The sequence below is a fragment of the Epithele typhae genome (genome assembly GCF_022376455.1).
Source record: "Epithele typhae strain CBS 203.58 chromosome Unknown BXZ73scaffold_16, whole genome shotgun sequence".
Taxonomy (NCBI): Eukaryota; Fungi; Basidiomycota; class Agaricomycetes; order Polyporales; family Epitheliaceae; genus Epithele; species Epithele typhae.
In genome coordinates, this window is record NW_025954207.1 from 1 (window position 1) to 13,708 (window position 13,708).

The 13,708-nt window shown below is 60.5% G+C and overlaps 3 protein-coding genes across 3 annotated transcripts; 1 reads left to right on the forward strand and 2 right to left on the reverse strand.

Annotated features, from left to right (window-relative positions):
• Window positions 1–282: 282 nt before the first annotated feature.
• On the reverse strand, window positions 283–1,631 carry BXZ73DRAFT_76548 (uncharacterized protein; the record flags this gene model as incomplete). Its single annotated transcript, XM_048022460.1, has 6 exons — window positions 283–619; window positions 690–850; window positions 933–1,026; window positions 1,080–1,159; window positions 1,211–1,333; window positions 1,386–1,631. The coding sequence occupies 6 exons, from the start codon at window positions 1,629–1,631 to the stop codon at window positions 283–285; spliced, it is 1,041 nt and encodes a 346-aa protein (XP_047879015.1).
• Window positions 1,632–3,129: 1,498 nt separating this feature from the next.
• Window positions 3,130–7,138, reverse strand: BXZ73DRAFT_76549 (uncharacterized protein; the record flags this gene model as incomplete). Its single annotated transcript, XM_048022461.1, has 12 exons — window positions 3,130–3,183; window positions 3,226–3,292; window positions 3,357–3,528; window positions 3,580–4,397; window positions 4,448–4,568; window positions 4,621–4,848; window positions 4,869–5,290; window positions 5,376–5,509; window positions 5,568–5,733; window positions 5,781–5,962; window positions 6,020–6,649; window positions 6,701–7,138. The coding sequence occupies 12 exons, from the start codon at window positions 7,136–7,138 to the stop codon at window positions 3,130–3,132; spliced, it is 3,432 nt and encodes a 1,143-aa protein (XP_047879016.1).
• Window positions 7,139–8,829: 1,691 nt separating this feature from the next.
• Window positions 8,830–13,597, forward strand: BXZ73DRAFT_89287 (uncharacterized protein; the record flags this gene model as incomplete). Its single annotated transcript, XM_048025222.1, has 5 exons — window positions 8,830–9,012; window positions 9,043–9,620; window positions 10,544–10,593; window positions 12,468–12,778; window positions 12,839–13,597. The coding sequence occupies 5 exons, from the start codon at window positions 8,830–8,832 to the stop codon at window positions 13,595–13,597; spliced, it is 1,881 nt and encodes a 626-aa protein (XP_047879017.1).
• Between the last annotated feature and the right edge of the window lie 111 nt (window positions 13,598–13,708).

Below are 13,708 nucleotides of genomic sequence, written 5' to 3' on the forward strand. Positions count from 1 at the left end.
GTTTATGCATACACCCCGTTCATGCATACGCGGCGTTTATGCATACCAACGTTTATGCATAAACGGTTCATATGCATAAATGTGTCGTATACAGGTGGGGCAAGACGATACTCATGCACCTTCAACTTCAGGGCCGAGTTAAGCCGAGATAACGAGCCGGCGTAAGCAAGGGACCGGGGACATCGAGTAGAAGAGAGGCGAAGCAAGATACGACGCGTCGCGGGGAGAGCGAACGCGAAGAGAGTTGGATCGCGGGAACGCGCGGTGCGTGAGGAGGACGGATTAGACGAGACCGAGGAGGATGACGAGCGTAGAAAAGGCAAGATCGAGGGCGAACGGGAACGCGCGGCGCGTCCAGATGCGTTTCGTCTCCACGCGGAGGCTGCCGTATCGATCCTGGGGTGAACGCGGGCGGATCGCGATGGGCGTGCGAGGCGCGATGGGCGTGCGAGGCGCGATGGCGCGCGAGGCGCGATGGACAACGTGCCCGGAGGACGCGCGCGAGGACACGATGCATAGGAGTCGGCGGAGGCGCGCTAGCGTGTCGAGGGACGACGAGTGGATGTGAGTCGTAGACAATGGAGCAACGTTGCAAGGACGCAGGGGTCGAGGGAGAGCCCTGGCGTCGGTGCCTGGTGGACCGTCGACGGTCATGGTGTGAGGATGAGGCCGGACTGGTGAGTACGTACCTCACGCTCGCCGCGCAGGCCGGATAGCCGAGTGAGCGGAAGGCCGGGGACTGCGCGGAGGTATTCCTCGGGCACAGCCACCCCCACAGTGCCTGGATGACGTGCGGGTCGATCACATCCCGCTTTTCTCGGAGACGCGTCTCCCGGCCCGCCCGCGCGTACTTGCAAGAGCACGAATAGTATGAAGCATTCTACGAAACAAAACATTACTACGCCCTCTACGGCCCTCTACAAAGGGCGCACCCAGTTGCGAGCGCAGATTCGGTTCCACTTCTGGAGGTTGAACCCGCCTTGGACGTTGTCCAGGCCAAGCGCCTCGATGAGTTTGCGACCCAACCTATGGGGTACGGTAAGTAACAGGCGTGTAGATACAAGAGGAGAAGCACTCACGCGGCCACTACGTCTGATCGGAAATCCTTCCCCTTCGCGGACCTTTTCTTGCCCTTTCCCTTGCCACCGCCGCCATGATCCTGCAACGCTCCGTCAGCTTGCCCTCACGCGCGTAATAGAATGCGACTTACCGGGTGCCAGCCCCAACTCACGGTCGTCCTATGTAAGAACCTACAGCGGCCATGGGGGAACGTAAGGCTCCCGCCGTTGTTCTTCTTCACCTTGATGCGACCTCCAAGGCCGTTCTGGATGGCCTGAAGCGCACATGTTAGCGCATCGTCGTGGCAATGAAGCCGGAATACGTACCTCACATACTAGTGCGACCTCCATATCCATATACGGACCCCGCATAATCTGGTGCAAGGTCTGCGCCAGATGATCCACCTTATTGGACACGTAGTTGAGTACGAATATGAACACGCTCACCTGGCGGTGTTCCATTGCCATAGGCGGCATAATGAGCGTGTCGGCGAGAGAGAAGAACGAGTGAGCGGGGCTGGGAGAGTCGACGTCGACGGTGCGGGGTGCGAGCGCGTGTGGAGGGTGAGACATGGGTCGAGGCCGTCACGAGCGCGGGTGATGCAGCGATGGTCGTGGTGGTCGCCGAGAGTGAGAAGAGGGGGGAAGGTCTATTCAGGACCTAGCGCAAAGACGAGCGACGACAAACTTACCTGGGTTGCCACGCGGGTGGGACGCGCGCGCGGCAGGACGTGATAGCGGGGTGCACGTTCGCGAAACAGGACCGGGGCGCGATGTGTGGCGGTTGCGGCGGCCGCGAAGGGGGAGAGGGAAGGCCTGTTGAAGACCCAGCGCGAAGATGAGGCAGGAAAGGCTCACCTGAGCTGCCACGCGGATGGGACGCGCGCGAGAACGGGGCACGAGGGCGGACGGTCACGAGCCTGGGTGGTGCACCGACGTTGGTGGGGGAGGGCGGCGTTGAAAGCAGGGGGGAAGGTCGGTTGAAGACCCAGCGCGAAGAGGAGGCACAAGAAGCTCACCTGAGCTGGCACACGCGTGAGACGCGCGCGGGCGGTAGGGCGTCACGACCGGGGGCACGACCGGGGGTAGTGTAGCGATAGTCGCGCGAGGCGTGGAGGATGAATGGGAGGGGGATGGTCTGTTGAGGACCCAGCGCGAAGAGGAGGCAGGAAAGGCTCACCTGAGCAGCCACGCGGGTGGGGCGCGGGCGGGGGGCAGGGCATCACGACCTGGGAAACCGGTGTGGTGGAGTTCTGGGGTAATGGAGCAGCGTTGGTGTTGAAGGAGGAGGAAGGAAGGGCTGAGGGGAGCAGAAGGGGCGAAGAGAGGAGAGACGAAGGGGAAGGAGAGACGAAGGGGCAGGAGAGGCGAAGTCGTGAGACCCTCGTACAGTGACGCACAACGCAGCGAGACACTTACCCAGGGGACCCGGCAACGGTGCACGACGTATTTGTCTTTGATCACCGAGTTTTCTGGATGTGTTCGACGGAGTGAGGGACGTCGAGAGACGACAGTCGGTGGAGGATGACGATGTGGCAAGCGCGGGAGTGTGGTGCTGGGCGCTGGACGTTCGACAACTGAGCTTTCTCGCGTTTATGATAGCGTGCGTTGCACGCGTGCTCTCAGGTGCGTCGAGTCTCGCGGTGCGTCGCGTCCAGTGCGTCGCGTCTGTTTCCGTTCGTTCCTCACCGAGATCGCGGCCCGCTTAAGTGGTCCTTGCCGGCGTTTTGGTTATTCAAGGTCTTTCATTACCCCTGCGAACATGAGTTGACGACCTCCAGCAAGGACAACACTACTCACTACTTGGACAGGCCTCGGTGTCTTCGGCGATGACCGAACAGCACTGCGTTTCTCTTGATTCCGTGATCCGTCGCGGCGTTCAGGTACGGCCCGAGATCTCGGCGTTTAATCCGGCAACTTACCGGCCTTTCAAGGCGCACGCATTTTCTGATGTCAGTCGAGCGTCCCGCAGTCGAGCGTGCCAGGGTCAGAGGTGCATACGGCGTGTACGTGTAGGTAGCACTAGCACTGAATATACATGGGTACGGATAGGCTAGCGACGCACGGGTGGCTACTTCGCGGCCTTGTTCTTTGCTCGAGTTCGCGGCATACCTAGGCCCTGGGTCTACGTCAGCTCGGGCGTTCGCTACAACCTTATACCACGAACCTGGTTGATAGTTTTCGGGAACCTGTCGTCCGCATCGTTCCAGAGTTTGTCGAATTCCAGCCTTCGCCTGCGTACCAAGGTGTCAGTCAATCAAATGCGACTCGAACGTATGAACTTGCCATCTAGCGTACGTCGCAGCGCCCAGGCTGCCTGATAGCTCCTCTTCTTCTCCTTTTTTGGACCACCATGTCCTCCGGTAGGCCCACATCTCACGTGTCCTGAACATCTCCTCTAGGCGGATGTTCGCTTCTTCATCCCACCGAGCCCAACCGGTGCTCGCCCGGAACCAGAGAACTTTCAACTCTGCCGTGAGATCAGTGTCATTCTTTACGTGCGATGAGAAGAACCACTCACTTGCCATCGCGAAAGCTTTCTGGTCCTTCTGGTCGAAACTCTTCGCCCACGAGACAGTCCTCCACAGCCAGCCTCCTGGTGGGTGGTGCGAGTCGCCTGCGTTGCGTTGGCAGTGGAGAACGGTGAAATGCCGTAGATCGCGACTTTGTAAAACCCGAAACGTATCATCGTCTTGCTTCATCCCAAGGCGACAGAGGATGTTGCGGAGGCGATGGTATTCTGCCCTAGCTGTCTTGACCGCTAGATGCATCTCTTGTGGCGCTGGGTGCTCCCGAGGTTTGGCGTGCCGGTTCCGGAAGGTGCGCTCGCGCGGCTTTGATGCCTCTGGGTCGGTGAGGTCGTTGAGAGACGCGGTAAGCACGATGCTCTTGCGAACGTTGTCGAGTGCTTGCTCCGCTTGAGCCTCCCGAAGCTGCCGTTCGATGAGCGCCATGGGCTGGAGATGTGGGTGTTGTTGCAGACTGGGGTGCAGGAGCGACGGCAACGGAACTTGAATCACTGCGACTTGTTCCGCCCATTGACGAACGGTAACGTCGGAGATGTCTTCGACCGCCTGAGCCTCAACGACATCGCAGTGGTGCACTCTTGACTCCAGGTCCTCGATGGGCTCCGCGTACGGCCAGCCCTCCGGAGCGCCGAAGTCAACCGACGTTGCGCGGTCGTGGATGGCCGCGTGCAGCAGGCTTCCCACCACACGTTCGTAGTCGGAAAGTACGGTTTGCGCGCTGTCGAGAACCGTTTGCGCCTTCTGCATGGCTCGTTTTCGAAGGGTCCTCTTGGCTGGGTCAAGACCCGCGAGCTCCGCGATGGTAAGTCCTCTGCCATACTTGGGTCAGACGGTCGTCATCTAGAGGTGAAGTACTCTCACCTGGCGTCATGAAGGTCGATAGCTGCCACGATCGCCGCGACGATCTTTGTCACTTTCGTGTTTTTGGGCGGTGTGGGCGCTGGCGTCCTCAAATCGGACGCCGCTTCTGGGAAGGATAGATCTGGTTGGAATAGCATGAGCATATAGCGTAGCTGTGGGTGATTCTCGCTCACCCGGGTCGACGTTCATCACAAACGGATTCTCGAGGTCGTCGTGATTCTTCACATCAACCACCTTGTCGTACCATTCGTTCAGCTCCTTTCGCCACGCTGTCAGATGCCTCTTGTCTATCTTTGCTTCTAGGGAGTCTATGAACGCTTTCATCTCGGCCCGGGTTTCCTCGGCCTTCTCCAACATCGTTCCCAAATATTTATCTGGGTTCAGGGTCAGCCAAGCCTCGTCTGAAGGCAGGTGTACTTACTCAATATCATCGACTTGTTTATGTTCAGGTTGTCCGCAGCACGCGACAGGGTGTCCTCCCGTGAGGCAGGATTCATCTCCTTCGTGCGGGTCGACAACGGCGCCAGGAGAGCCCAGTCTTGTTCGCCTTCCTCGCCGCCTGTGTGGCCTGCACCTTCCCTCATCGCGGGGTTGAAGACGGTGTGGCAGGCGTCTTTGTGTGCGTTGATGTGGAATTGGCCGAGGGTGGGATCAATTCGCGGGCGAACCATCTTGGGAGGCGCTTCGGTGGGGATCCCGAGGGGAGTGATAGAAGGTATCTCGTTCGCGTACTCCTCCATATCATCGAGGCGTCGGTCAAGGTTGATAGCTAAGGAGCATGCGACATCATAGTAAAGCCGGACGCGCTTCAGCGCGCGAAACGGACGCAAAGCCGAGGCAAGGCTGAAGTGTACGATTGAGAAGCTGGACGTTATCGCATCGTTGAGACGACACTGGTACTCGAGGATATCCATGCTTGAGCGCTCACCTCTCCCCTTTATTCAAATTCATCACGCTGCCTCCGATGATGGCTCCGTGTCTACAGAAGACAGCGACGATCCCAGTCACGTTCCCGACATGTCCCGTATACCCGGTCGCCTTGAAGTTGTTGCAATTGGAAGGCTTTGGACCAACGCCTTGCTCAGAAACATCATATCTTGGTGTACACGAGCGCACGTACCTCTTTTTCCGTCTTGCCCACCTTCGCCAGGTGCGTCTGCAGGTCGTTGCCATTCCCGAGGTATGATATCTCCTTCGTGAAAGGCTGCTCCTTGTCGTCTCTAGGCTTTGGTCTGGAGAAGTGCTTGGGGTGTCCGTCGGTCTCCAGAACCAAGTCGTCGAGGTACCTGTGCCGACGTCAACCCTAACCCTATTCTCACAGGGGGCGGCTTACTCGTATAGTTTGTCCCTCAGCTCCCAGTCCAGACGCATGTTCTTGCCTGGGTGCGGGCACGCTGCGCACAGAGTTACTAACGCGTTGAAGACGCTCCCACTCCCGGGCCGGTAACCATGATATATACAGGCCTCCAGAAAGCCGTACTCGCGCAGCGCACGGAACAGCTCACGCTCCCGGTCCTAATGCCCCGCCCTCTGTCAGTCCAATGTACAGCATGAGCAAGAGATATCACTCACTGAAACCTCAAAAGGTAGAACGCGATTGCTCAGACGCCTCAGGATGAGAAAAATCTCGTGAACGCTCGATTGCGCCTGAAACAGGTGGGTGTCGAACATCTCCACGGCCCTGACGGTGTACAAGGTTCTGGGTGAACCATCAGCGGACCAGGAGCCAGGGAATAGGCCGACGCGGAGGAACTTTAGCGACTTCGTCTGTCTTGAGCAGGCGCAGTGCTGAAAGTCGACCTTTTCGATGATCCCTCGCTTGTGCACCACCGTCAGGGGGGTCTTCTTCGCCTGAGGCTTTTCGCAGAGCTCCCAAGGCTTGTGACCGATGCGGATGACCACCCCGATGTCGGTTGAGGTTGTAGGTATCCATGTCTGGTCATTGTCGCTCCATTTCCAGAGGTGATGCCAAGGTACCATGGTATGTACGATCTTCGCGCACCCGGCACAGAAGTCTGGGTGATCAATGCAGTCTTCGCACCGATAACGGCGAAGCTTCTCGGGAAGCGTACGTTTCCGCCCGAACATCGTGTAGTATCCGAAACACAGATCGTCGGTGGACGGAGGCGCGTATCGCTCGAGCATACAATCATACGCCTCGGGAGAATTTTTCATGAATTCTTCCCCCAGCTTGCTTGGGGCCTGGTTCACCGAATGAGAAAGGGAAGATGTAAACCGTGGACGGGCACTCACGATGGTGTTGTTTGTTCCCGGGGCTGCCCGTCTCCGCGGTTTCTTCACCCCATCAGTAGCGTCTGCACCTCCGTCCAGGGGATCTTCTCGGTCGTGCATGTCATCCTGTTGTCCGTCTTCCGCTTCGTCTTCGTCTTCTATCTGAGGTGGAGGTCTTGAAGGGGAGGGGTTGTGTGCACTGGAAGGCACGGCGGAAGCCGCCGGTTCACGGGCGCGCTGATGGGTGGTGGCACTTTCCTGATTTCGGGGTGGAGCGACGCGGACGCTATCAAGTAGGACTGCTTCAGGATTTGAACGGCGTTTTGGGGAGGTTGATCCCTCAGGAAGATCGACTGTGCGCTTCGCAGGTGAGAACGCGGCAGGGATGGGTTTGGTCGTATTGAAGATGTCGTAGATGTTCGAGCTGGTGCCCTTACGCTTGTGAGATCTTTTGGACATGGAGCGCGAACGGATTTTTCAGGCGAGACGTGAGATTTCAAAGGCGGTCGGGCGGGCGTGGTCGGTTTGCGAGGCGCTACAGTCGGGCTTTCCGTCAGGCAAAGAGATAAGCGCCGAACGGCGATATCGCGCGCGTGCAGCATGGCTCCTAAAAAGGTAAAGCCCCGCCTAGGATATCTCTTATACTCACTTCCTGGCTACGTGTAACATCTAGAGTGGGTTATCATTCATAGTTAACTAGCCGACACGTGTGCTAGTCCGACAGTAACGCAGACGCCTCTCAAGGCCCGCCGTCTTTCAGGCATCCTAGTCCCCCTATCCGTACTTGCGTTAAAAAGGGGTTCGCTCCTTCGCACAAGGCACGCTCACCGTGGATCGTGCTGATCGCGCCGTGATGCGCACTGTGCATCTCCATCGGGGATGATTCCGAGCGGCCGCTGCATATCACAGCTGCACTACAGGACAGATCAAGATAAACCGGCCTCGCTCGGGATTGAACCCGGCGCCGGACGCGGTTGTGGCGGGCCGATCGCCTCGGTCTCGTCGATGGTCGCCGAGGAGGGATTTGGTTCCGCGAAGAGGTGTATTGACGCCGGCGCGGCGCGTCATCACCGCGGTGCCACGTGGGCCCACGCGTGACGCGTTCCCCACGAACATTGCCCGGGCGTCTGCGTCGTTCGTCCACTTAGTCTTTCTACACTACTCTTTCCACACCCTCGCTGTGCTCGCTCTCAAGCTCGCTACACTCAGGTGTGTATACGCTACCTTTCATTTCGCGCACATGCCTGCGAGCGTCCGCGAGCATCAAGCTCACCGGGCTCGCTGGTGGCGGTGGCTGCTGTCAGACCCTCGTCTGAATGTGCGCCACCGCGCGGAGGTGCAGATGTACGTTCGAGGAGGATGTCACACGGCATTCCCCCCGGGCGACCCTGCTACTCCTTGTGATTGTATTTGTGTTCACTCGACGGAACTCATGTCGTCGTGCACTAGCGCCCTAACTCGGTAGATACTTCAACACCCCCTCGAGGACGCCCGATCACAATGCCAACCAGCCAGACTCATTCGAGCGAAGTGCGTCCCCCGCCCGGGTCTCCCCCGCCCCTTCCTTCCGGCCCGCCCCCTGGCTCATCTGTTGAGGTGTGTATACGCTACCTTCCCTTTCGCGCACGTGCCTGCGAGCGTCTGCGAGCATCAAGCTCACCGGGCTCGCTGGCGGCGGTGGCTGCTGTTAGACCCTCGTCTGAATGTGCGTCACCGCGCGGAGGTGCAGATTTACTTTCGAGGAGAATGTAACACAGCATTCTCCCCGGGTGAACCTGCTCCTCCTTGCGATTGTCTTCGTGTTTACTCGATGGAACTCATGTCGTCATACCTTTGGGCGCTTGCTCGGTAGATACTTCACCCTTCGTCTCCCTCTCGAGGACGCCCGATCGCAATGCTAAACAGCCGGACTAGTCCGAGCGACATGCCTCCCCCGCGTGGTCCTCCCCCGCCCCTTCCTTCCGGCCCGTGCCCCAGACCATCTGTGTCGGATTTGCGGAGAAACCAGCCCGGGCCGTGTAAGCCATCCGTTACTGGTAAAAGCTGGTTTCTAACTCGACTCAATAGGCCCGAGAAGACTTTCGGCTTTCGACGCGATGGCGGCCGCTCCGGCGACATTGTCCTCCATGGCCACCCTTCCCTCTTTGGTTATGACGTCACCGAACCAGGACTGGATCCCCGCTCATCCGGTTGAACGCGCTATCATCCGAACCTACACGGATGGCCTTTGGGGAGAACTAGAGTACTCTAGGTGGCCCCAGCCCATGATTCGAAACATGTGGCACATCGCGTGCATCCCCAGCCCTCTTCGTCCGCCACCAGACAGCCCCCCCGTCTTGTGGACTACGCTCGCACCTTCCCAGCATTGGCGAGAGGATCCCAGCGTGGGCGTCCCGGGCCTAGGTCTTCTGGAGCACGGACTTCGACAACAACTTCGCGAGGCCGCCTGTTTTGCGTTCACCAGGTACCAGTCCATCGTCGGCGTTCCGCCTCACCGGCTAGCGTACGGTGACCAGCTCTGCGTCGTTATTCGCCAGTGCGTCGAACGGATGAACCGACTCCCTTCCTATGCACCCGTCGCTGTTGCCGTGGGCGCGCATATCCAGCGCGTCGCTCTCGAGCTCATGGGTCTCCACATGTACCTTACGACGGTTCTGTTGCGCATGGACTCTCCGAACGACTTCAGCCTTCAAGTGCTCCCGGTTCTGGGCGTGATAGCCCGTGATGCCGCCACCGCCCAGCTCGCGCATCGCGTCGGCCTTCCCACATGGTTCCTTCAGCCGCTCACGACGAGGATCAAGGTCTGGGCCGTTGTCGAGGCCACGACCCCGTTCGCTCTGTCTCGGAAGGAGAGTTCACCCCCAATGCGACATCACCCTGAGGAGCTAGGCGCGGTCGCGAACCTGACGTCCAATCTCGTGTTCGCAGTCACGGGACAACTGTGCGCCGGTTCCCTTGCCCCTTTGGACGATGGCACCACGCCCCTCCTTAAGGCTGTTTGCGGCTTGATCCACGGATGATCCGGATCCGAACCCACGGATCATGTGACATCCGGGAGCTTGATCCAGATCCGCATGGATCAGAGCCGCTGGAAGAGCCGGAGCTGCGAGATCCGGAGCCGTAATCCGCGGATCGAGCCGCCAACTGAGCCGCACTCTGTGGCTCAGTGCGGCTCGGCTGCTTCTTGCGGATCATTCTCACTCAAGTATATTATATCGGACCATTCGTGTTTATGAAGAGCAAGCAAAGGGGTATTTCATTGACAGATTACTACTCTACATAGTACAAACATGTCACTACAGCACCAAAGAAGCGGGTGAGGCAGGCCTATTACATAGGCAGCACTGAGGCGAGATAGAGGCGAGGTAGGGGAGGCGGACGAGAAGCGAGGCAGACGCCGGCAAGCGTGACATGGGCAGTGGGGACGCGAGGCACGCGCGCAAGGACAATGGGTGAGGCGGGCAAGGGCGACGGGGATGCGGGCGAGGGTGGGCGACGCGGGCGAGACGTATGGGTGATGTGCGCGAGACGGGTGCGAGGGGACGCGGGCGGCGCGGGCAAGACGTGGGCGACGCGGATGAGGTGGCGACGCAGGTGAGGTGGGGTGGACAACGTAGAGGAAGGACATGGGAGGGCGAGGGCGGTACACGGACGATGTGGGCGAGACGGGACAACGCGCGGGGTGACGCGGGGGATGCGGGGGACGCGGAGGTCGGCGGGCGAGTTAGGTGCAGGGGACGCAGGCGGGGGAGCGAGGGCGAGACGCGGACCATGCACGGACGAGGTGGGTGATGCGGGCGACGCGGTGCAGGCGGGCGACGCGGGCGACGCGGTTGAGTGCGAGATGGGTGAGGGAGAGACCAGGACGACATGGGTGATGCAGATGAGGGCGAGACCGGGACGACGCGTGCGAGGTGGGTGACGCGGGGGCAGCACAGGCGAATGCGAGCGAAACGCGGAGGAGAAGGCGGGCAAGAGCGAGGTGGGCAAGGTGGGCGAGGACGAGGAGGACGAGGAAGATGAGGGCGACGCGAGGCGGAGCCGAGGGACGCGGAGGTGGGAGACGCGGGCCCGGATGAGGCGGAGGAGGTGGAGGGCGAGGGCGACGTGGAGGACGAGGGTGACGCGGACGAGGCTGAGGACAAAGGTAAGGTGGGTAGGGACGTGTGCAGAGAGCAAAGGGGATAACTCACCAAGGGAGATCGGGGCCGCGGGAGCTCACCGCGACCCCATGGTGGGGATCCTGGGCTTGAGAACAGCCGCGCGTGCGCGTAAGGGCAACGCGAACGGGGGCGACGTAGGGCGAGACAGGTGATGGCGAGGTAGCGAGGCGGAGAGGTCGAGAGGGTCAGGTTGACGTGGGCGACGTGGGCGACACGGGGACGAGACGAGCGAGTGCGATGCGAGCAAGAGCTTTGCCGGCGCGGCTGGAACATGAGGGGAGGAGGCGACGTGGGGAGCAGAGAGGGCGGGGAGCACTCACCACTGTAAGAAACTGGGGCCGCGGGAGCTCACCGCGACCCCACGTGGCACAACATAGCTCTCGGGTTTGAGAACGGCACGGTGCCACTGCCAGGGCGGAGGACGTGGAGGGCAGACGGCGGAGGAGGGTGAGACAGGCGAGAGCGCGGCAGGTGATGTGGGGGCAAGATGGGCGAGGGCGAGGCGGAGAAGGCGAGGTGGACAAGGGCAACGCGGGCAACGCAGACGAGCCCGACGCGGAGGAGCGCGAGCGCGAGACGGGCAAGGGCGTTGTGGGCGCGGCCGTAACCTGGGGGGGAAGGGGACGCGGGAGCAGAGGGGCGGGAAGAATTTGAGTACTCACCAGAGGAGGCCGCGGGAGCTCACCGCAACGGCGACGCGGGCGAGCGCGATGGCGCCGGATGGACGGAGGATCGGACGACGCGGGGCAGGAGGGCGACGTGGGCGACGCGGGCGGACGAGGGCGAGGGTGAGGGCGACGCGGGCGTGCCGGAAGATGCGGGAGACGCGTGGCGGACGGGAGGCAGATCCAGGAAATGAAGCAGAGGGCAGGGACGAGAGGCAGAGGGCAGCGTGGGTGGAGGGCGATGAGGCGGAGGCAGATGTCGAGGGGATGCCGATGTGGTGAGACGGATAGGCCCGAGCGTGAGGTGGTGGACGACTCGCGCGGGCGAGCGTGAGCGCGAGTAAGGACGCGCAGGGAGCAGAGGGGGTGGGAAGAACTCATCAGAGGAGATCGGGGGCGCGTGAGCTCACCGCGACCCCGCGAAACAGGTCCTGGGCTTGAGGACGGCCGCGCGCGCGACGACGCAGCATGGACAGAGTGTGGGAGGCAAGTGCAGGACAAGCAAGGAGAGACTGGAGAGGAGGAGGAATGAGGACGGGCAAGCGGCGCGTGAGACGCCGCGTTCGACTCCGAACATTGCCCAATCGGGACAGATTCCCGCGGACAGACGCCGTATGCAGGCGCCAAAAGCGCTGCAAATGAAAGAAAGTGGTATTGTGTCGATATCTAGGTCACTTTTTCACCAAATCACCCACATATTATATCGTTGGAAAGCTGCTTCAAATGGCTTCTGAATGGTACAGCTTTCTTAGTATATGTATACATATTCTTCGAGAATCTGCGGATAATCCGTGGATCGAGCCACAGATCCGCCAATTTTCAGCCCCCTTGATCCGGAGCCGCTGGGAGCCGGAGCCGGAAAGAGCCGGAGCCGTTCGGCTCATGATCCCCGGCTCACGGCTCCGGATCATCGCGGGTTTACCCGCGAAGTGAGCCGGAGCTGCAAACAGCCTTAATCAGCATCGACCACCGCGACCACCGCGCGGGCGTCAGCGGTGCGTGCGAACGGTGATGCCGCCTCAGCGCGTGGCGCGCCATCAAGTGTGGCGTTCGACGATCGGGTTGTCTCACCGTCAACCAGCGCGGAGGTGGACGCGCGTTCGAATAACCCGGCCCCTCCAGAACATCGCCATCCCGCCAGGGTGCACAACCGGTCCGTCTTCGTCGACATACCGGAAGCCTGGTCCGTGGCGCTCCTCTCCCAAGGGCCTCTGCCCCAGCCGCGCACATCAGTGGTCTATTTCTACCCGCCGCCCTTCTTGCTGGACACCGTATGCGACCAGACTCCCATCCCAGTGAACTGCAACGCCTCCAGTCTGCGAAGGGACGAGAAGGTTCATCGGTACCTTCACAACGCAGTGCGCATCCGCACGTTCTGCCGACTGCGTCTCCTGGACCTGTCCTTATCCGGCGGACCGCTGACAATCGCCGAATGGCGTGCTGCGCTCTGGGGCGATTACGCGTTTCACCCTGATCCGTCGGTCCCGGCGGCCGCGCAGAAGCGTGTCAAACGCAAGGTCGACGAGAAGAACAGCGTATCTCGGTTGTTCGGAAACGGGGCCGCCCTACCGTCCTATTCTGCCGCGCAAGTCGTACGATTGGAAGGCCTGTCCGTTTCGGCCGAGGACGCGGCCATAAACCCGACCGTCCGCGCGCGGCTTCTGTGGGAGGCCCACGAGATCAACTTTCGGTGCGAGCTGATGGCACTCGACGCTGTACTCGTGCCGAGGAGCGGTTGGAGCGTCATGCAGCGTTGGGGGCGAGAGATGCTGGTCTCTGGGGTGTGGGGAAAGGAGTCGAGCATCGCTACTGTCATCCCCTTGCCGTCCGATGACGTGTTCGCCTGGCCCTCTGTGCCGCAAGAGGACTGGCGCTCTGCGGAGCCCTACCTTCGTCGGTTCATGGCAGTCGCGTCAGCATGGCCGGGATGTCCAGATCACCTCAAGTCTGGACGCCTTCAGGAGGACTGGACGGTGGACATGTTTGAGACATTCCAGGTGGACGCTGTCGCGTTCTATGTTTCCCAATTTACGCGTCGTTTTGGAAGGCTCCCGATCCCTCCTGTACGTAGGCCACTCCACGCGCTGTAGACTTTCAATGAGTTCGGTTTATGTAAGATAGTAGGCTCGTAGGTATGTTGAATACATCAAATGGTACGGGACGGTCGAGCGGTGATAGACGCCCGCGGCGACTCTCAGGCA